General features: G+C 45.5%; 1 protein-coding gene across 1 annotated transcript in view; it reads right to left on the bottom strand.

Annotated features, from left to right (window-relative positions):
* LOC112238651 overlaps positions 1–24,464 on the bottom strand; it is a 48,888-nt gene that overhangs the window by 17,678 nt on the left and 6,746 nt on the right. The window contains exons 2-3 of the mRNA XM_024407208.2: positions 11,689–11,860; positions 6,979–8,906 (exon numbers count right to left, since the gene is read on the bottom strand). Of these exons, the coding sequence (XP_024262976.1) occupies positions 6,979–8,876 (1,898 nt within the window). The 5' untranslated portion in view covers positions 8,877–8,906; positions 11,689–11,860. The remainder of the gene's footprint in view (positions 1–6,978; positions 8,907–11,688; positions 11,861–24,464) is intronic.

The following is a 24,464-nucleotide window of genomic DNA, read 5'->3' as shown; positions in this document are numbered from 1 at the left end:
TTAGGTGTTTTCAATCAGTAATGTTCACTGGGTATGGCTGTTAGATACCATAGGAGTCTACAGCCATGTCTCAGGGAAAGTGTTTCCCATGTCTGAGGCTACATGTGCCTGTCTGAGTCGAATGTTGTGTGCTGGCTTGGGTGATGCCAGGTTGTAAGCCTATGAACAATGCCAAAGCAGGCTTTACGTCTCTCCTTGATTTGCCAAACCACACCAGACTGAAGTCTGTGGGCCCAATGCGGGCTAAAATATTGGCCCTATGTAGGCTGCCAAGATTGGGCCAATGAGCCTTTGCTCATCGGCTCCACGTTGGCCCCCAAGGCATTTGCCCAGTGTGGCCAGCCCATATCTGCTGAAGGCAGCACTCACTTTGCCTGAAATATACCCATCTTTTCCCAGCAAACATGCCCACATTTGCACGATGTGAGACCAATGCGCGCTAAAATATTGGCCCCATGTAGGCTGCCCACATTGGGACGATGCCCTTTTTCTATTTAATATGAATTAATTTAATACATTTATTACAGTTTAATTCAATGCATGAATTGCATTATTTTCAAGCCTTAAAGGGAACATGATAGAGTGTCAGAAAGACAACAAAGTTGTTACTATCATACAGTGGGGAGAACAAGTATTTGATACACTGCCGATTTTGCCGATTTTCCTACTTACAAAGCATGTAGAGGTCTGTCAATTTTATCATAGGTACACTTAAACTGTGAGAGACGGAATCTTAAACAAAAATCCAGAAAATCACATTGTATGACTTTTAAGTAATTAATTTGCATTTTATTGCATGACATAAGTATTTGATCACCTACTAACCAGTAAGAATTCCGGCTCTCACAGACCTGTTAGTTTTTCTTTAAGAAGCCCTCCTGTTCTCCACTCATTACCTGTATTAACTGCACCTGTTTGAACTCGTTACCTGTATAAAAGACACCTGTCCACACACTCAATCAAACAGACGCCAACCTATCCACAATGGCCAAGACCAGAGAGCTGTGTAAGGACATCAGGGTTAAATTGTAGACCTGCACAAGGCTGGGATGGGCTACAGGACAATAGGCAAGCAGCTTGGAGAGAAGGCAACAACTGTTGGTGCAATTATTAGAAAATGGAAGAAGTTCAAGATGACGGTCAATCACCCTCGGTCTGGGGCTCCATGCAAGATCTCACCTCGTGGGGCATCAATGATCATGAGGAAGGTGAGGGATCAGCCTAGAACTACACGGCAGGACCTGGTCAATGACCTGAAGAGAGCTGGGACCACAGTCTCAAAGAAAACCATTAGTAACACACTACGCCGTCATGGATTAAAATCCTGCAGCGCACGCAAGGTCCACCTGCTCAAGCCAGCGCATGTCCAGGCCCGTCTGAAGTTTGCCGATGACCATCTGGATGATCCAGAGGAGGAATGGGAGAAGGTCATGTGGTCTGATGAGACAAAAATAGAGCTTTTTGGTCTAAACTCCACTTGCCGTGTTTGGAGGAAGAAGAAGAATGAGTACAACCCCAAGAACACCATGCCAACCGTGAAGCATGGAGGTGGGATCATTATTCTTTGGGGATGCTTTTCTGCAAAGGGGACAGGACGACTGCACCGTATTGAGGGGAGGATGGATGGGGCCATGTATCGTAAGATCTTGGCCAACAACCTCCTTCCCTCAGTAAGAGCATTGAAGATGGGTTGTGGCTGGGCTACTAAGGAGTGGCTCCGTAAGAAGCATCTCAAGGTCCTGGAGTGGCCTAGCCAGTCTCCAGACCTGAACCCAATAGAAAATCTTTGGAGGGGGCTGAAAGTCCGTCTTGCCCAGCGACAGCCAAGAAACCTGAAGGATCTGGAGAAGGTCTGTATGGAGGAGTGGGCCAAAATCCCTGCTGCAGTGTGTGCAAACCTGGTCAAGAACTACAGAAAACGTATGATCTCTGTAATTGCAAACAAATATTTCTGTACCAAATATTAAATTCTGCTTTTCTGATGTATCAAATACTTATGTCATGCAATAAAATGCTAATTAATTACTTAAAAATCATACAATGTGATTTTCTGGATTTTTGTTTTAGATTCCGTCTCTCACAGTTGAAGTGTACCTATGATAAAAATGACAGACCTCTACATGCTTTGTAAGTAGGAAACACTGCCGATTTTGCAGGTTATCAAATACTTGTTCTCCCCACTGTATATGTATACTGAACAAAAATATAAACGCAACATGTAAAGTGTTGGTTTCATGAGCTGAAATAAAAGATCCCAGAAATGTTTCAAACGCACAAAAAGCATATTTCTCTCCAATTTTGTGCACAAATTTGTTTACATCTCTGTAAGTGAGCATTTCTCCTTTGCTATGATAATCCATCCACCTGACACTTGTGGCATATCAGGAAGCTGATTAAACAGCATAATCATTACACAGATGCACCTTTGTGCTGGGGACAATAAAAGGCCACTGTAAAATATGAAGTTTAGTGACACAACACAATGCCACAGATGTCTAAAGTTTTGAGGGAGCGTGCAATTGGCATGCTGACTGCAGGAATGTCCACCATAGCTGTTGCCAGATAATTTAATGTTAATTTCTCTATCATATGCCACCTCCAACATCGTTCTAGAGAATTTGGCTGTACATCCAACTGGCCTCGTAACCGCTGACCACATGTAACCACGCCAGCCCAGGGCCTCTACATCTGGCTTCTTCACCTGTGGGATTGTCTGAGACCAGCCACCCGGACAGCTGGTGATACTGAGGATTCTTTCTGTCTGTAATAATGCTCTTTTGTGGGGAAAACTCATTCTGATTGGCTGGGCCTGGCTTCCCAGTGGGTGGGCTTATGTCCTCCCTGGCCCACCCATGGCTTCACCACTGCCCAGTCATGTGAAATCCATAGATTAGGGCCTAATGAATTTATTTCAATTGACTGATTTCCTTATACGAACTGTAACTCAGTAAAATCATTGAAATTGTTGCATGGTGCGTTAATATTTCTGTTCAGTATATTTTTTACAAGAGAAAATGTTAAGTTTCTCACATATCGGAATACTTCCGGCGCCGACAGAGATGGCCGCCTCGCTTCGCGTTCCTAGGAAACTATGCAGTTTTTTGTTTTTTTACGTGTTATTTCTTACACTAGTACCCCAGGTCATCTTAGGTTTCATTACATACAGCCGAGAAGAACTACTGAATATAAGATCAGCGTCAACTCACCATCAGTACGACCAAGAATATGTTTTTCGCGATGCGGATCCTGTGTTCTGCCTTACAACCAGTGTAACCGAGTGGATCACATGCAGCGACCCAAAAAAAAAACGACTCAGAAAAAGAGGGAAACGAAGCGGTCTTCTGGTCAGACTCCGGAGACGGGCACATCGTGCACCACTCCCTAGCATTCTTCTTGCCAATGTCCAGTCTCTTGACAACAAGGTTGATGAAATCCGAGCAAGGGTAGCATTCCAGAGGGACATCAGAGACTGTAACGTTCTCTGCTTCACGGAAACATGGCTAACTGGAGAGACACAATCCGAAGCGGTGCAGCCAGCGGGTTTCTCCACGCATCGCGCCGACAGAAACAAACATCTTTCTGGTAAGAAGACGGGCGGGGGCGTATGCCTTATGGCCAACGTGACATGGTGTGATGAAAGAAACATACAGGAACTCAAATCCTTCTGTTCACCTGATTTAGAATTCCTCACAATCAAATGTAGACCGCATTATCTACCAAGAGAATTCTCTTCGATTATAATCACAGCCGTATATATCCCCCCAAGCAGACACATCGATGGCTCTGAACGAACTTTATTTAACTCTCTGCAAACTGGAAACGATTTATCCGGAGGCTGCATTCATTGTAGCTGGGGATTTTAACAAGGCTAATCTGAAAACAAGACTCCCTAAATTTTATCAGCATATCGATTGCGCAACCAGGGGTGGAAGGACCCTGGATCATTGTTACTCTAACTTCCGCGACGCATATAAGGCCCCTTTCGGAAAAGCTGACCACGACTCCATTTTGTTGATCCCTGCCTACAGACAGAAACTAAAACAAGAAGCTCCCACGCTGAGGTCTGTCCAACGCTGGTCTGACCAAGCTGACTCCACACTCCAAGACTGCTTCCATCACGTGGACTGGGAGATGTTTCGTATTGCGTCAAACAAGCTAAGCGCCAGTACAGAGACAAAGTAGAATCTCAATTCAACGGCTCAGACACAAGAGGCATGTGGCAGGGTCTACAGTCAATCACGGACTACAGGAAGAAACCCAGCCCAGTCACGGACCAGGATGTCTTGCTCCCAGGCAGACTAAATAACTGTTTTGCCCGCTTTGAGGACAATACAGTGCCACTGACACGGCCTGCAACGGAAACATGCGGTCTCTCCTTCACTGCAGCCGAAGTGAGTAAGACATTTAAACGTGTTAACCCTCGCAAGGCTGCAGGCCCAGACGGCATCCCCAGCCGCGCCCTCAGAGCATGCGCAGACCAGCTGGCCGGTGTGTTTACGGACATATTCAATCAATCCCTATGCCAGTCTGCTGTTCCCACATGCTTCAAGAGGGCCACCATTGTTCCTGTTCCCAAGAAAGCTAAGGTAACTGAGCTAAACGACTACCGCCCCGTAGCACTCACATCCGTCATCATGAAGTGCTTTGAGAGACTAGTCAAGGACCACATCACCTCCACCCTACCTGACACCCTTGACCCACTCCAATTTGCTTACCGCCCAAATAGGTCCACAGACGATGCAATCTCAACCACACTGCACACTGCCCTAACCCATCTGGACAAGAGGAATACCTATGTGAGAATGCTGTTCATCGACTACAGCTCGGCATTCAACACCATAGTACCCTCCAAGCTCGTCATCAAGCTCGAGACCCTGGGTCTCGACCCCGCCCTGTGCAACTGGGTACTGGACTTCCTGACGGGCCGCCCCCAGGTGGTGAGGGTAGGCAACAACATCTCCTCCCCGCTGATCCTCAACACTGGGGCACCACAAGGGTGCGTTCTGAGCCCTCTCCTGTACTCCCTGTTCACCGACGACTGCGTGGCCATGCACGCCTCCAACTCAATCATCAAGTTTGCGGACGACACAACAGTGGTAGGCTTGATTACCAACAACGACGAGACGGCCTACAGGGAGGAGGTGAGGGCCCTCGGAGTGTGGTGTCAGGAAAATAACCTCACACTCAACGTCAACAAAACTAAGGAGATGATTGTGGACTTCAGGAAACAGCAGAGGGAACACCCCCATCCACATCGATGGAACAGTAGTGGAGAGGGTAGCAAGTTTTAAGTTCCTTGGCATACACATCACAGACAAACTGAATTGGTCCACTCACACAGACAGCATCGTGAGGAAGGCGCAGCAGCGCCTCTTCAACCTCAGGAGGCTGAAGAAATTCGGCTTGTCACCAAAAGCACTCACAAACTTCTACAGATGCACAATCGAGAGCATCCTGGCGGGCTGTATCACCGCCTGGTATGGCAACTGCACCGCCCTCAACCGTAAGGCTCTCCAGAGGGTAGTGAGGTCTGCACAACGCATCACCGGGGGCAAACTACCTGCCCTCCAGGACACCTACACCACCCGATGCTACAGGAAGGCCATAAAGATCATCAAGGACATCAACCACCCGAGCCACTGCCTGTTCACCCCGCTGTCATCCAGAAGGCGAGGTCAGTACAGGTGCATCAAAGCTGGGACCGAGAGACTGAAAAACAGCTTCTATCTCAAGGCCATCAGACTGTTAAACAGCCACCACTAACATTGAGTGGCTACTGCCAACACACTGTCAATGACACTGACTCTACTCCAGCCACTTTAATCATGGGAATTGATGGGAAATTATGTAAATATATCACTAGCCACTTTAAACAATGCTACCTTATATAATGTTACTTACCCTACATTATTCATCTCATATGCATACGTTGATACTGTACTCTATATCATCGACTGCATCCTTATGTAATACATGTATCACTAGCCACTTTAACTATGCCACTTGGTTTACATACTTATCTCATATGTATATACTGTACTCGATATCATCTACTGTATCTTGCCTATGCTGCTCTGTACCATCACTCATTCATATATCCTTATGTACATATTCTTTATCCCCTTACACTGTGTATAAGACAGTAGTTTTTTTGGAATTGTTAGTTAGATTACTTGTTCGTTATTACTGCATGGTCGGAACTAGAAGCACAAGCATTTCGCTACACTCGCATTAACATCTGCTAACCATGTGTATGTGACAAATAAAATTTGATTTGATTTGATATCACATGCACTTATTTAAGTATTTTTAAAGACTATCATTGGTAGTGTACAATCTAAAGAAAAATTGGGCATCACACAACAGAACACTTAAACAGTTAGAGCAAACTCAGTAACGGTTGCACAAAAAGAACTGTGTGCATTCCACGCTCCCAACTATTCTAATGAGCCCCCGCCTCTAGCTGGGCTTGGTGTGGGCTAGCCCCTGTTGGGATGGTGTGGGATGGCCCGTGTTGGGCTGGTGTGGGCTAGCCTGTGTTGGGCTTTGATGTGGGCTTGTTGTGGGCTAACCCGTGCCCACCTTGCCCACCGAATACCCACATGGGCCAATGGGGTCATGTTTGCTGGGACCCATGAGATTCAATTTAGCCATCAAAGAGCTTTACAAGATTTCAAAACAAGCTTTTTGTCAAAAGTATGTTCATCTTAAATGAAGGCTACACAGATTGACAAACTACTAAATAAATGGATTTTCTAGTTAATCCTTTCTTTACATGGCTAAGGTCCAATATTGCATTTCATTTAGAATTGTACCTTTCATCTGAGTATGCACATAACTTCCACAAAGTAGGGCAAGATAACGAGTCAAACTGAGATAGATAAACAGCTCATTACTGTACAATATTGTGCAATACTGAAGCCCATTGATGATCGTGTTGATCATGACAACTATCCCTAACTCTACCTTCTTACTAACCTCTTCTTGATGAGGTCCAGGGCTGATCCGATAAAGCCATCCTTCATCTTGTAGATCTTAGCTCCGTAGCTGGAGAGATCAGTCCTGTCCAGGAGCAGGGCTGGGCAGCAGCTGGAGGGTCCCTCAGCACTCTCCCTGCGTGGAGGAGGGAAGGGGACTAAGGAGGCCCCCGGCACACTGATCTCCACACTGGGGTTGCTGACTTGGGCCTGGGCATGGTCCATGGTCCCCTGCCCCTGCGTCTGACTGGAGGGCTGGAGGGGAGAGCGGGGAGTAGGGCCGGTACATATAGCCATGGTAGAGACTGTGGTCTGAATGCTGGTTGTTGGCTGGGGAGTGGGTCCGGTAAAGATGAGAGTGGCTGAGTTAGTAGCACTGGCTGTGGGAGCTGGCGCAACCACCATCACCCTCTCCTCTGCTCTTAAGTCTGGATGACAAGGTGGTGGAGCCCCAGGGGAGCTGTCACTCTGCCTGGCCTCTCCACTGCTTGTCCCCTCACAGCTCCCCATCTCTTCTATCTCTCCACTGCCTATCCTCTCACTGCTCTCCCTCTCCTCCTCCTTTAGTCCCACAGTGGGAGACTGAGAGTCTCTCCTTCCCAATAGAGCTGTCTGAGTCTTACAGTCTCTGCCCGTCCCTGGGGTCTGACTGCCAGTACCAGGCTCTGGCTGTTGGTATATTGAAGCTGTTACTGTAGTGACATTACCCTGGCTCTCTGTCTGACCACCCTCTCCCTCTCTCTGCCTCATTCTCTTAAACTCCTCAAAGGTGGGGATGTGCAGGCGGCCCATGGGGGGTTTCTTGCGTTCGGCTATTATCTCTGCACAACTCCCAGCGACAGAGATGGACTCGGTGGTGTAGGACTTGGTCATGTCCGGGGTCTGAGGGTTCTCAGGGGAGGCGTGGAGGGTCAGGTTTGGGGTGCTGTTCTGCCGGCGGAGCTGCAGGCGTCTCAGAACCTCTTTCTTGATTTCCTCAGGGCTGGTGATGCGCCGGACACACAGGGGTTTCACAACGTACCCCTGGTAGGGCGATGAGTCCCTCTCTGAGCACCCCCCCAGGATGGGAGTGGTACTGCCTGGGGTTATCTGCGGTCGAAGAGGCTTTAGGGGTTCTGCTGCTGCCCGAGCACTCTGGAGGCGGAGCTTCTCCCTTAACCCCTTCCTGGCGGTGGTGGTAGCGTTCACCCCCCAGTCATCCATGCCGGGGAACAGCCACTGGGGGAAGATGGGCAGATCCTTCCTCCCCAGACCCCCTAGACCTCCCCCCAGACGAGCATTGGGGTAGAAGGCAAGGGTCTCAGGACTGTAGCCCTGGGGCCCTGTCCCCACCGGGGGCCCATCGTACCAGTGGCTGGTGGCAGTGCAGCGGAAGATGAACTCACTGTCCATGCTGCCCCTGTGGGGGGCGCTATAGGGGGAGGAGTAGAGGCCTGGTTCAGACACAGAATTACTCCAGTTCAGGTTCTCCATGCTGCGGTAGAGTCTAGTCCCGCTGTCTGGGTTAATGTTCACACAGGGCCCTGCGTGGTCCGGCTCCAGGCCTAACCCTGACCCTAACCCCAGCCCAGAGTCAGGCCCCCTGGGTGGGTGCTGCACACTGTTGGTGGAGCAGTAACGAAGGCCAAGATTAGTCAACAGGGCACTGCTGTTACACCGGGGCATGACGGGGCACTGGCCTGGGTAAGGAGGGTAGGGGGGTACGCTGTGGCCTCTGAAGCCAGAAAGGGGTTGGGGAAGGGGCAGGTCGGTGAGGCTGAGGCAGGGCTCCAGGTCCATGGTGAGACCAGCGGTGCAGGTGTAACCCGCAGGGCCGTGGCCGGGGGAGCAGCCCGCTGAGGGGTAATCACATGGCGGAGGGGCCTTCACGTCCGGCATGGCTGCAGTATGAGCCACCATACTGCAGAGAGAGGCTCTGGGAAACTGGCCCTAAAGGACAGAGAGGAGACACAGGAGAATGAGCAAGGAGAGGCACGGACGCACGCACATACATACGCACGCACACACATGCACACACACACACACACACACACACACACACACACACACACACACACACACACACACACACACACACACACACACACACACACACACATACATACACACACACACACACACACACACACACACACACACACACACACACACACACACACACACACACACACACACACACACACACACACACACACACACACTGCCACAGTGCATCTATACATGAGCTGTTCTAACACATTTCAGGAATTTCATTTGAAGGACAGACACTGAGGGTTGTTGAGATAATCCTTGAAATAGCAAATACATTCCACACTGTACATACAGCAAATGTTATGAATGAGATCAAAATTATTTTCCAAAACATTCTGAGCTTCTGAGCTTGTGTTCGAGACCACCTATAGGGAGAGCAATTCAAGACCAAGACCGGATCAAATCGAGTCCGAGTCAAGACCAAGACCGGGAGAGGGGTGAGACTGAGTCAAGACAAAGACCGGGAGGGGGTGAGACTGAGTCAAGACAAAGACCGGGAGGGGGTGAGACCGAGTCAAGACCAAGACCGGGAGGGGGTGAGACCGAGTCAAGACCAAGACCGGGAGGGGTGAGACCGAGTCAAGACAAAGACCGGGAGAGGGGTGAGACTGAGTCAAGACCAAGACCGAGACCAGAAAAAGGTCCAATTCAAGACCACGATTGTAATTGTGTCAAATCGCCATCATAATTAAAGTTCAAAATGTCCAATATTTCTGTATTGATATTTCAGAACAACATATGGATTCTTTAGACAGTCAGAATGCTGAGGGAAATAGAGAGCCACTCTACTAATGATCCCTAACCCAAACAGGTCTATACTAGAAAACAATACTAAATATGTTACAACTTCCTCCAGTCTCCCCTTACTAATAGTGAGCGTTCAACTTTCAAACTATTTCCCCCACTCTTCCCTACCAGTGAATCAAGGAAATTCTTATGCTCTTACTGAATGGGAGCTGATAATAATGTGTTTTTCACTCCGCTAGTCTCAGCTGCACTAGGGAAGAAATTATGAGTCCTCATGGTCCGAGAACGAAAAAAGTTATCTGACACAGAGACACTCAATCTGTGGTCTGGAGACAGGACTCGAGTACTACAACACTGATGTTGATACTGTGGTTTTGGCCATGTGGATAATATCCCCTCCTCCAAACGAGTTCATTGTCCCTGATGCGTGCTTTCTTCCCTTAACTTGAACAATCACATTCATTTTTTTCTAAATGGCATCGCTCCGCAGCAATGAATAAAAGAAGGGATTTATTTCCCTCTCTCTCTATCCGCTTGGGCCATGATGAAAACGGAGAGGAGGAAAATATAACAGTAAAATAAAAGCAGTGGATTAGGAGGAGAAGAGAGAGAGAGAGAGAGAGAGAGAGAGAGAGAGAGAGAGGAAGAGGAAGAGGAAGAGAGAGAGAGAGAGAGGAGAAATAATGAAAGAGAGCAATAGTGCTGCGTAGTGGACCAACTCCTCTCTCTATCGCTGTAATTAGTACAAATTGCATGGCTGGGGGCCAGGACAGGGCCATACATATAGCTAGCTACCTCTCTGTAATCTTCAGCACGAATTAGGGTCAAGAGACAGACAGCACTTAGTTATAAAATAGGGCTGCGTTAGGCAGAATCATCATCCCTCATCCCTCCCTGATGCATAGATGAATGCAATAAGATGAGGTTTATTTAGCAATGCACCCCTCCTCTCTTACCAGCTGGCTCTATGGCGCTAGAGAAAAACAATAGCTTAGTTTGATGGTAGATAATAAGTATATTAATATTCTTAACATGCTGGAGGTAAAAGAACGATATTCAGGTTTAATTTAAAACTCCGCTAGGCTGGATTGAATGAGCTGCGTGCCTTGACAAAGGCTCTGGTATTTATCTCTGCATCTAAATGTACGCAGGCAAGTGGATCCTTTCAGCGCTGGAGGTTGTCAATCATTCTTGTGAAAGCCCTTTTTGCCCCGGGTTGTGTTCTCGCATGTGGGTATCTCTCGCTTTTCGAAGAAAAAAATACAGATGTGAATATACAGACTTAATTTGCATTAAGAGCGTGTGTCTGATAAGCGCGTGAGAGGTGTGTGTGTGTGTGTATGTGTGTGTGTGTACATGCGTGGCGTACGTGTGTATGAGAACCAATGTCTCTGAAGCTTCTCTCCCTTTCTGATTGAATTACAGCTAATCTAAAGGCACACAGTGAGGCAGGCTTTATTAGGGCCTCGACTTTCCCTGCTCTCTCTGCTCCTACTGTCACTGCCACTAACCAGGGTGTATTTCATCTCCTCTGACCCCATAGTAAATCAGTCATACTGATCCTCTGTGAGGAGAAGAGGGCCCCAGTTAATAAGAGAGAGGAGCTAGTTCGTAAATGATATGGGAAAGTTTTGTTTTTGCTGGAAGGTGACTTCCTTTCAGTGTTGGTTGAAGTGTGTGTGTGTATGTGTGTGTGTGTTGAATCACCTAGATGAGGCAGTGTGTGTGTGTGTGTGTGTGTGTGTGTGTGTGTGTGTGTGTGTGTGTGTGTGTGTGTGTGTGTGTGTGTGTGTTTGATCACCTAGATGAGTCAGTGTGTGTGTCTAGCTCTCAGGAGGTTACACAACAACCTCAAGCATCATATTCCAGTGAACTATCATGTCGGTAACCTTCTGATCACCACCCGTTAAGCCCAGTAGCAGTCTAAACTTACCCCATTTGAATCCAATCTCGGTGGCCTTGTTCTCCTTCAGTTTAGCCTCCTGGTCATTGGCTCCATCCCAAACACACAGCCTCTTTGGTTTCTTCACAGTCTGTCTTCAGTGAAGAACAACAGTGTGTCTAGTCTAGAGATTACAGCATCCAGATTCCCAGACAGTCCTGGCCTGGAGCAAGAAGAGAGAGATACAAATCCATCAATAAGTGGATTCATAAGAGTCAAATAAACAAACCAGCAGAAACAGCTGAAACTAGTATTTCTGTCTTCTATGAGGTAGTGATGGGGGGAAAAATGTATAGCTACATATTGGGATATTATTTTTGATTATATATCGTAGCGTATAATTTTGACAATATTGCAGTCTTATTTTTGCGTTCGTTGGCTGTACCTGAACCAAAACTCCAGTATTTTCCCTTCATAGCCTGTTCTCCATCTTCTTTTTCAATAGGAAGCCAATTTGTTTTCAGCAATACTTATAGAATCGTGAGAATCACAATAAACATTGTATCGGCACCTAAGTATCATGATAAAATCATACCGTGAGGTCTCTGGCAATTCCCAGCCCAAGGGGGTGGGGGAGAGAGAGAGAGAGAGAAATTGAGCGAGAGAGATACTTCTAGATGTATTTAATAGTGTAAAAAAAGCCGAACTGAACTGAATTAGCCGTAAGTGAGTAACATCATTAGAGTTTGATTATTAGTTCAGGAAAACACACACACTGATGTTCACACATCCAACTCTAGTCACTGTATCATGCAATTCAACTACTGGGCTTCAAAGCTGAATGACAACATTACACAACATTTTCCACCATGACAAAACTGCACAAATACAAGACCAACCAAGACAGTCGAAATCACACATCTCATGTCAAACTACACATCTCTTGCCAAACTACAGACAACTCTGAAGAACTGAAAGGATCACACAACTATTTCCACAGAAATAGAAGTCAGAAAATATCACAGAAGCACATTCTTACCTAGTTCTAAACTTGCTTCCAGCCTCGAGAATATATTCCTATGTCTTCCATTCCAAAGGACCCTATCCCATCCTCGACACACGCATCTCTGCGTCCTCAGTCATCATAGCTACCTGGGAGAGACAGAGCCTAAAAGCAGCACAGCCACTGACGGCACACGTTACTTCTTTTAGAAGCCAGACAGTTTCCATTTGTGACAACCCCCTCGGTAGGTAGCGGGGAGGGTGGAGAATGGAGTAGCAAAGTGCCTAGAACGTAGAACGTGAGGCAGCAGCAGCAGCATCAGAGGAGCTGACACACACACACACACACACACACACACACACACACACACACACACACACACACACACACACACACACACACACACACACACACACACACACACACACACACACACACACACACACACGAGCTGCAGCCCAGTAGCTTCTTTCATCTATCTTTAAAACCACGGTGGTGCTGCTCACTTCACTTCCTGCTTACCACAACAATATCCTGATCTGACACACATTGCAGCTGTGTGTGTTTGGACAGGTGTCATTTGTTATACCCTGATGAAGACAGCTTGGCTGTCGAAACGTTGGTAATTACATTTTTGCATCTGAGTGGCTCTCTTTTATTTTCAAGTTTTCTACTCCGCTAGCCAGCACCTCGCCTAAATAGGTGTGCGTTTCTTTCTCTTCTGGACAGGTGTCGGAGTCATTTTTATCCAGTATGTCATGTGGGACATCACTATCAGTGGATACCAGTGCCCCAATGAGTTGACTATCGTGTATTAATTACTTTTCGTGTGTGTGTGTCTGTTTCTCTGTGTGTTTGTTTGTGTGTTTGTCTGTGTGTTTGTCTGTGTGTATCAGTATCCCATTGAGCATTAACCACTGAGCACTCTTACACAGTCTATAATTATGTGATAATAACATGCCAGTTAGTTGTGACACCCCCTCCAGCCGTTCCTATCCAGGGAGAAAGGAAACACACACCCCCACACACACACACACACACACACACACACACACACACACACTGACTCATCTAGGTGATGTGTGCTGGGTCTGTCTGTCTCAGATCATCTCCCTGCCCTGGAAGACAACCAAGAAGGAGAAAACCACTTTGGCAGAAATAAAGGCCCAGGGACTGTCTCTGTGTGTGTGTGTGTGTGTGTGTGTGTGTGTGTGTGTGTGTGTGTGTGTGTGTGTGTGTGTGTGTGTGTGTGTGTGTGTGTGTGTGTGCGTGCGTGCGTGAGTGTGTGTGCGTGTGTGTGTGTGTGTGTGTGTGTGTGTGTGTGTGTGTGCGTGCGTGCGTGTGTGTGTGTGTGCGTGTGTGTCTGAGTCGGAAAATGCCTGTCTTTGTATGTGCTGTTGTACTAGCGTGTGTGTGTGTGTGTTTGTGTGCTCGCACATGTGCATGTGTATACTCTGCGGGTGGTAAGTGGCTGTCTGTCTAAACATCATGGACCACTATGATGGCCCAGCAGGTGTTTTTAAGCTAATCCTCCATACTGTGTGAGTACTGTGTGAGTGACAGGGAGCACCAGCAAACCCAGCTGGAGAGCAGGGAATGGCCGTCCCTCACTCTGGGACACCATGGGATGGTGCTACTGGTGAAGTGTGGACTGATGTGAAGTGTGGTGATGTGTTCAGTGTTCCCTTCACTGACTTCTCAGTACCAAACTTGGGTGGGATCCGTGGTGGTGTGTGTGCAAGCCAAGCCCTGTACAGTATACAACAGCCCGTGTCATTAGGTGGCATTGAGCCTGAAAACACAGACAAAACCTGGCCAGTTGGAGATTTGAAGGCTCAGCCTCAGTCATTCTGCACTAAGACGAAGTGACTATTCACTAGACCGTATCCACACACAGGAAAATGTCTTGGTTCTTCCACCACCATGCTATTCTCAACGACTGTGTCATGTGTCACTGCTGCCATAATAACATTGACCTCTGACAACAAAGTTATGGTCAAGACAAGAGTTAGAACGTAGGATGGCTATGTGGATGGTTAAAAGGTAGAGAGCTGGACTATGAGACAGGTTTAAACTGTTAGACATGCATTTGTTAATTCAGCAAAACCTCTTATCCAGATTGTCCTACGGTCAGTGAATGCAATGTATTGGGCATTGGATAACAGTACAAATACAGGTATCATCTAGGCCAGGGGAGTATCAGCGGGTTTCTGGGTTTTCCTTTCACTTAAGACCTAGACAAGCAGGTGACGTGAGTTCTTTACTAATTAGTGACCTTAATTCATCAATTAAGTACAAGGGTGAAGCGAAAATCCGCAGACACTTGGCCCTCCGTGGAACGTGTTTGACACGTGATCTAGGCCTATCCACTGGTGTGTCAGCTATGCCATATAGGGTCTTTTCATGTTGTGCTTTACAATAAGCCGAGACAGACGTACGGTGAAGTTGCCATTATACAGGTGCAGTAACATTACGAGGTCACCGGAGCATCAGTAACAGCAGTGTCCTTCAGTAAATTAGGCTAGTAATATACCCAGGCCAGGACTGAAGATTAAAAAAAGGCCAGAACAAGGATCACTGGAGATGCAATGTTGAGGCCCTTTGCTCCACTAGGAATTAACTCACTCAGACCAGGTTCCCTGTGATGACTGATCTGATCTGCTGGTATGTGGCAGACTGGCAGTCAGTCAGACAAGCTCTGATTTAGAGAGCATGTCTGGTCAAGTGGGAACACTCCTGGCAGTAAGCACATTATTAGATGCTCGATATAGTCCTGAGTTCAATCCCTACTTCCACATGTTCTGCTTCCTCCTGATCTGTCTCCTGCCTCTATTTCCATACTGCCTGAATAAAGCTCTAATACTACAAAAGCAGGGTGGAATACCACTCTTCTTAAAAACACATGAATTTACATTTTAGCAGACACTCTAATCCAGAGCAAATTACAGGAGCAATTAGGGTTAAGTGCATTGCTCAAGGGCACATTGACAGACTTTTCACCTAGTCGGCTCTGGGATCCGAACCAGCAACCTTTTGGTTACAACACTGTTAACCACTAGGCTACCTGCCTTAGTTTAGAGAGCAAAACAGAGTGGCCATGTTGGCATTAGATTCTACAACCTGTCTGTCTTACGGGCTGGGGGAAGGACTCCAGCGGTGACTATTAATCCCAGAGATTGCATCTGATCTGGTCATGTAGCAATCCGATAGGCTGGAAGCCTTGGATACCAAGGGCTTATTGATCGACTAGAGATGCTTATCGCCAATATCTTATGTAACACAACCATTCATTCACATGACCCTTCAATGGAATACTGGTCTCACCAAGGGAATCAATCTCCAGATAATTTCACTAAAACAAACCACATACACTTAATAGTTACTGATGGAATCTAATAATTTAAACACATTATAAACTGGGTGGTTCGAGCCCTGAATGCTGATTGGCTGACAGCCGTGGTATATTACGGGTACGACAAAACATTTATATTTACTGCTCTATGTCACACCCTGATCTGTTTCATCTGTCTTTGTGATTGTCTCCACCCCCCTCCAGGTGTCAACCATCTTCCCCATTATCCCCTGTGTATTTATACCTGTGTTCTCTGATTGTCTGTTGTTCAGTTTGTCAAGCCAACCAGCGTTTTTGTCTCAGCTCCTGCTTTCCCCAGTCTCTCTTTTCTCGTCCTCCTGGTTTTTGACCCTTGCCTGTCCTGACCCTGTACCCACCCGCCTGACCACTCTGCCTGCCCCTGAGCCTGCCTGCCATCCTGTACCTTTGCCCAACCTCTGGATTACCGACCTCTGCCTAACCTGACCCTGCCTGCGGTCCTGTACCTTTGCCCCTGTTGCTGTAATAAACATTGTTACTTCGACAAGTTCTGCATCTGGGTCTTACCTTGATACTCTAATTACGTTGGTAACCAGTTTATAATAAAAACAAGGCACCTCAGGGCTTTGTGGTATATGGCCAATATACCACGGCTAAGGGCTGTTTCCAGGCACTCCGCGTTGGGTCGTGTATATGAACAGCCCTTGGCCGTGGTATATTGGCTATATGCCACACCTCCTCGGCTCTTATTACTTAATTTTAGGCCTCGCATAGCTGAACTTACACCAATGAAATGGTGAGCTTGATGTAGGTCTGTATATGAAATAACACTAATTGCCCTTGGAAAGGACTGAAATTACACAGGTTTATGGCTGCTTCCTCTGGCCTCTCTGTTTGTAATACCAGCACACAGGACACAACACCTTCACAGACAATAAGTACACTGAGTATAATGGCAAACTGTATGTAGCTCTGGATAAGAGTGTCTGCTAAATGACTAACATGTAAACAGGAGAGGCTGAATAAAAAGTCAAACACAGGAGGCTGATATAGGTACAGGCAGGGTGATAAGATGCTGGGATCCTGATGAAGTGGAGTACCTGTCCGTCTCCTGTCAGCCCTAGAGCAGAGGAGAGGGGGGAGGAAAGGGTAGACAGAGAGAGGGAAGTTGAAAGTAGAGGAGGGGAGGAGAAGAGGTGGATGGGGAGAGAGAGGAGGGAAGGCAAGGGAAGGCAAGGGAATGAGAGGAGAGAGAGTGGAGGGGAGAGGAGAGGAGGGAGGGGAAAAGTGGGAGGGAGGAGAGGTTAGAGAGAGAAGTGGTGGGAAGGGGTGAGTGGATCCTGACAAGCCATCCTTATTGTAGGTGCAGACAGATGAACTCTTTAAAGTAGGAGGAGACAGAATACTCAACCAGACGAGAGAGAGAGAGCCTGAACGAGAGCAAGATGCCAGGAGACAAAAAAAGAAGGCATAACCTCCATTTCCCCACCTCTCTCCCCTTTCATCAGTCAGAGAAATGTGGGTTAATAAGAATCATCCCGGGCTCAGCAGTCATCAACTCCTACTACCACTCTCTACAGAGTCTCTCCACAGAGCACCACCTGGGTATAGACGACTAGCATAGTAGCGTTCTGGCAACATCAAAGGTCTAACGTGGAAGTCTGGAGTTAATTAGGCAACATGTCCCTGGGATGTGTGTGAACTACAAGGCCATGGGGAGGAGAGGCTGTGTAGAGGGGGTGTAGTTTAGACTCAGAACACAGAGAATACACTCTACGTTCTTAGAAAAAAAAGGTTCCAAAAGGGTTCTTTGGCTGTCCCCATAGGAGAACCCTTTCTGGTTCCAGGTAGAACCCTTTTTGGTACCAGGTAGAACCCTTTTAGGTTCCATGTAGAACCCTCCGTAGAAAGGGTTCTACATGGAACCAAAAAGGGTTTTTACCTGAAACCAAATAGGGTTCTTCAAAGGATTCTCCTATGGGGACAGCCAAGAACCCTTTTAGGTTCTAGATAGCACCTTTTCTTCTAAGAGTCTACTGTGTTACCCTTTTCTCATTATTTGTTTATTTGTTTATTTAACCTTTATTTAACTAGGCAAGTCAGTTAAGAACAAATTCTTATTTACAATGACAGCCTACCAAAAGGCAAAAACATCCTGTGGGGACGGGGGCCTGGTATTAAAAAAATAAAATACAATATAAATATAGGACAAAACACACATCACAACAAGAGGGAGACAACACTACATAAAGAGAGAGCTAAGACAACTGTTGAGCTGAGTCAAGCCAAGTCAAGTGCTGTGCTTGTCTGGTTACGAATCCACCCCAGTTGCTTGAACCATGCTGGAAAGGACAATGTGAAAGAAAAATATCTGAGCGAGAACAGCACTGTACGGGTCATTGTGAAACGGTTATCTGTTTAGTAGTGCACAGGCCTGTTCGGGAGAACGTAACGTTACAGAACGATCACATACAACTGTATTGTGTAGAACAGACATGATTGTATGATTGATAGAATACATGTCATCTCTATTCTTTAATTCTATCTGCATTGTGCCGAATGTTTCACATCACTGATTACAGCTCAGGTGAAGGCTGGGCATGTCTCTGTTCTGTTCCTGGACGGTGGGTGAGTGAGTGGAGGTCATTCATTACCTTCCACTGAATATTTCACCAGTCTGAGTTGTTAACTGGCTCTATGAATAATACAGACAGGGAATGAGGTGATATGTAGGTTACCTTCCAAATTGCACCCTTTTTCTTATATAGTACACTATTTTGGACAAGGGCCCGTAGGACTCTGGTCAAAAGTAGTGCACTATATAGGGAATAGGCTGCAACTGCCATTTGGACACTCATAGATAGCACAGACACGGCCACCTTTCTTCTTTTGTATGATTTTTTCCATGAGCACAGAGGAGCCAAATGCAGCTTCGCTTCACTCTATTTATTCAAAGAGACAATGAATAGAGTCTTCAATAGAGAGAGAGAGACTGTTCAAAGGAACACATCCAACCAATCCATGCAAATCATGTCCAGGGAAGGCTATCATAAAAGACTATAAAGATAAGAAGCTGGGATGATGGTTTAAATGAAGGGATGATGAGCAAAGTCAAATATGTCCCAAACTATTTGAGCAATAACTATGTGCTTGTTCTGTGGACCTCTTCATATATTTGCTTGTTGTAACGCACATAGGATGTTTCAATTTGATTGAGTGGAAAATGGCAGGCCTAATGTATTGGTATGTTCTTCAGCGACTGATGGACACATCTTTCTCAGTAACAGTGTTAGGAACCACACACACCTTTCACCTGCTGTTTGTTCGCCGTTCATTCGGCGCGGTGTGTTTAGGTGCCACCCGCCGGGTTAGGTGTCTGACCGCGGACGTTTTCGGCCATTCCTACATGTAGAATTGGATTGCAAATTGCGTTTGGCACTCTGTTCAGAGGTGCTTACTACTCTCGGCCAGCAAACGCTACCGGTGTGTCCGTGCCTTTAGGGTACAAGATGATATAGCTTTGCATTGGTACAATTTACCCCTGGCTGGTTTAGCAATAGTAGTATACTGTACCTGTCAATAGGGTGCTGGTGCCACTGTGAAAGTCAAAGAGACAGATGGACAATGTAGATACCAACCAGAATCAATATGTTTTCCATGTCGACATAGTTCATCGTTATGGTTAATTGAAGGTTCAGAAGCCATATGCTGCTATGGGTCATTCTACAGAAGTGTTGCAAATTGGGGTCTGGGAAAAAAATTCTAATTTGTATCCTATTTCTCCAAAACTTTCAGTACACATGTCTTCCAACATATGCTGGGTAGACATACAGTTGAAGTTGGAAGTTTACATACACTTAGGTTGGAGTCATTAAAACTTGTTTTTCAACCACTCCACACATTTCTTGGTAACAAACTATAGTTTTGGCAAGTCGGTTAGGACATCTACTTTGTGCATGACACAAGTAATTTTTCCAACAATTGTTTAGTATATACTCGTTTTAGTATAGACTGTAGATGGGTATAACTTGTTTTAGTATAGACTAGATGGGTATAGCTCGTTTTAGTATAGACTGTAGATGGGTATAACTCGTTTTAGTATAGACTGTAGATGGGTATAACTCGTTTTAGTATAGACTGTAGATGGGTATAACTCGTTTTAGTATAGACTGTAGATGGGTATAACTCGTTTTAGTATAGACTGTAGATGGGTATAACTCGTTTTAGTATAGACTGTAGATGGGTATAACTCGTTTTAGTATAGACTGTAGATGGGTATAACTCGTTTTAGTATAGACTGTAGATGGGTATAACTCGTTTTAGTATAGACTGTAGATGGGTATAACTCGTTTTAGTATTGACTGTAGATGGGTATAACTCGTTTTAGTATTGACTGTAGATGGGTATAACTCGTTTTAGTATAGACTGTAGATGGGTATGACTCATTTTAGTATAGATATTGCCATCAAGTAGAGTAAACTTGAGTACAGTATAGTATAGTAGAGTACAGTAGTATACAGTACAGAGTGCCGTACAGTACAGTACAGTATAGCACATTATAGATGTCTATGTTTTGGCCAACTAGATGTCAATGCTTGGGATCTTGGAGGGTTGGTGCCCCCTTGCTGGCTATGCATCTCAATACTAGAAAATAATAAATAAATATCCTACGTTTGGAGACTTAACAGTTTAAAAAATATATACATATTTACATATATATATATATATATATATTTGTGGTACTGCAATTTGCACCACTTCTGTAGAATCACCACATAAAGTAATCACCCAATGATCACAAATGCACTAGAGGTGAGGGTATGATGTAAATAGCAGCCAACCCAATAACAGTGTCTATGTCCCAAATGACACCCTATTATGTACATAGTGCACTATTTGGAACACATCCAGTGTAATAGAGCCAATCAGAGGAGTGGGTATCTGTCACTCCATTCCGGCTAGGGTATTGACTCATGGAGGGTTATAGATCCATCATGGATCTGTCACTACCACCAGCTTCTTTGGACACAGCCCAAAATAAAGCAGACTCCCAGGGTTGGAAATAGGGGGAACACAGGGAATCTGAGTTCCTAGTTTTTATGGTGAATTGAAGGGCTTTACATTGGTGAGTTCCCAGAGTTACTTTTTTCCATTTGCAGATTGCTCTCCCCTCTTACGCAATCAAACAGTCCAGACCTTAATGACATGGTACTGTACTGTACTGTACAGTAGACTAATAATTGCTAACCACATGTGACAGTGCATAAGCTGATGAATACAGTACAGTAGGCCTGGAGAGAGGCAGGCAGACAGCCCTTAGTGAGATGAAGATGATACTGTATTGTTAGTAATATATTAATTCCTATCCACATGTGACAGTGCATGATTTGATCTGATGAATACAGTACAGTAGGCCTGGAGAGAGGCAGGCAGACAGCCCTTAGTGAGATGAAGATGCTACTGTATTGTTAGTAATATATTAATTCCTATCCACATGTGGCAGTGCATGATTTGATCTGATGAATAAAGTACAGTAGGCCTGGAGAGAGGCAGGCAGACAGCCCTTAGTGAGATGAAGATGCTACTGTATTGTTAGTAATATATGAATTCCTATCCACATGTGACAGTGCATGATTTGATCTGATGAATAAAGTACAGTAGGCCTGGAGAGAGGCAGGCAGACAGCCCTTAGTGAGATGAAGATGCTACTGTATTGTTAGTAATATCATAATTCCTATCCACATGTGATTTGATCTGATGAATACAGTACAGTAGGCCTGGAGAGAGCATGGCTGCTGTACAGTATATCATGTAACATAACCCGATAGTGAGCTGGTTTCCCCATCGGGACTCTGAATGAAAACGAAGCAGCATTCTAATTCTCTTTTAGACTTATGAATCAATGTTGTCCATGCAGACAGCATTCCTCTCTCTCTTCCATCCCTGAAGGCTGTTCTTCTTCTCCTTCGAACATAATATGAAACCCTGGGCTCTGTCCGCTGCACACCTGGGTTCAAATACTATTTCACAGCATTTCAAAAGCTTCACCTTTGTTTTATTGAGCTTGCCTGGCAAAAATGGAAACAATAGAATTGTCACGAAATTATAAACCTCGCCTGTCAGGCATTCCAGACGGGCTAAACCAATCGCTCAAAGTATTTGAACGATTTCGGATAGTGTTCACTTTTTGGACCCATGTCTGTTCAGCTGCATGGACAACATGAGGCAAAGATGGTGGTCGCGCTCCCATCCCCACTTTTGGCATTTCTGTGACAAAGAGCTGCACTATTTTTAAAATGAAGCAAGCTATGCTAGCTCAGTGTTTGTAGCGCTCTGTCAATTAGGCATTTCATTCCTAGTTTATACACAAGAGTATCACAAGAGGTTTCTCTCAATTCAATGGCTCGTTGTATAAACACAGGACCTGATTGTTGATAACTACCTCAAATCAAATATCTTTCCTGTCTCATTTAAATAATCAGCCCTACAGAAAGGTTTAACGCAATGGATACAAAACAACGTGGGTTCCGACAGCAGACCCCTGTAAAAAAAATTGAATTTAGAGGTCTAATTACAACTACTTTAAATCTAATTGTAGGCTACACACAGTGGCTCCCAAGTCCAGTCCTCGAGTACCCCCAACAGGAACCGGTGTTTGGAATTCATTTGAGCCAGTTTGCTACAGGAGGAAAATAATCCTGCAACTACAGGAAATGTGAATTATTATGTGAATTATAATGTATGGACATTTTTGTAGGGGTTGATACATTTTTCATAAGGGAAAATCAAGTCTGAAATTTCAAAGTGGAAATCACAAACTTCAGAGGCCTTTTTAAACCTAAAATACACTGGATTGCAGGATAGTTCTCCTGCAACAGGGTGATCAAATACGATCCTACATCTGTATGTTTCTTGTTGTTGATAAACTACTTGAAATCAAATATGTATGTTTGCTGTCTCATTTAAATACACCTTATGCCTTATAGAAATGTACAATGCAATGGAAACAAAACATTGTTGTTTTCCAGGCTGATGGAAACAAAACAACCTGATCTGATCCAGTAGAGTACAGTATTTGGGTTCAGATAGAGGTCTCTGTAAGCCCAGGCAGTGTAGTCTAGTAGTGAGGCTTCCTAGCTCGGCTGTCGCCTTTACAGTGTTTCCTATTTTTGTTGTTGTTACTGCTGCAGGGGGTAATGACATCAACACCGCCACCACCGCGGCAACGGTAACAATAACAAAAACAATCTAGGGACCTCTGTGAGATGAGTGTGATCTCATTCCTACACGATACATCTCCTGAGAGAGAGAGAGAGAGAGAGAGAGAGAGAGAGAGAGAGAGAGAGAGTAGGAGAGAGAGGCTGGGGTAGAGTGATAGAGAGAGAGAGGTAGAGAGGTAGAGGGGAAGGGGGAAACATAAAAGCTTTGGGGAAACAATATGTGTTGACGAAACAGAAAAGGAGGAGGAGGAGCAGGAGAGCGAAATGGGAAATGAGATAAGAGGGAAAGCGAGAGAGGTAGAGAGAGAGATACTAACAAATAATGATGGCGCATGACTTAAAGACGGTAGGTAGCATGGGAGAGGAAGCATGAAAGAGAGAAAAAGAGAAAAAGAGAGAGCGATAGAGGGAGAGAGAGAGGGCAGAGAGAGATCGAGAAAGAGAGACAGGGTGAACAGAGAGTGAGATAGAGAGAGCAAGACAGAGAGACACAGCAAGAGTGTGAGAGAGAGAGATTGAGAGAGACAGGAGAGAGAATGAGGGAGCAAGAGATAAAGATAGAGAATGAGAGAGTTAATCCCAGGAGTGTTGTCGATAAACAAAGAGAGGGTAATAAGGGAGAATTTACTCAGGAACAGATGGCAGAATGACTCATTCATATCACTGACAGGGGAATGGAGAGAGAGGGTGGAGAAAGGAGAGAAAGATGGAGAAAGATCGGGGCAGTGAGGGAGAAGGAGAGGAGGGAGAAGGGGGACCTAAAGTAGCTCCTGTCTAGAGTGATTGATATCAGTCATGTCTTCCATCACATCACCACCCTGTATCTGACTGCTCTGTCCTTGACTCACACAAGAAAAAATAACGAATAGAAAATTCTACCCATGTTAGTGTGCTTATTAATAAACCTCCTGTTTCAAAGGCTCTCTTCTCAGAGAAATCATTCTGTGAAAGTGGGACGGAACACCAAAGAATATAATGAGAACTTTTACAATAGAAAATGATTAGACATCCCATCGTAATAAAAAATGCATACTAAATACGACTTCAAACCAATACATGCATTCAAAACATTCAATCAGGCAACCACATGCTCTCGTGGTTTTGTCTTTTTAAAGAACAGATCAATGTGGCCCTTTCACCCTGCTGCCTGAGAATGTCATGTCGGTAGTAGCTTTTCCCCATGAGGAGCTGATCAAAGTATTGGCATACACCTGAAGAGGATCGTTCCCCCCAGAGCCCTTCATTCATTGCTCTGGGGTCTGGTGTCAGAACA

The sequence above is a fragment of the Oncorhynchus tshawytscha genome, linkage group LG03 (genome assembly GCF_018296145.1).
Source record: "Oncorhynchus tshawytscha isolate Ot180627B linkage group LG03, Otsh_v2.0, whole genome shotgun sequence".
In the NCBI taxonomy this organism is placed as follows: Eukaryota; Metazoa; Chordata; class Actinopteri; order Salmoniformes; family Salmonidae; genus Oncorhynchus; species Oncorhynchus tshawytscha.
The sequence above is the reverse complement of the archived record's forward strand: the minus strand, read 5'-3'. Positions and strand labels throughout refer to the sequence as shown.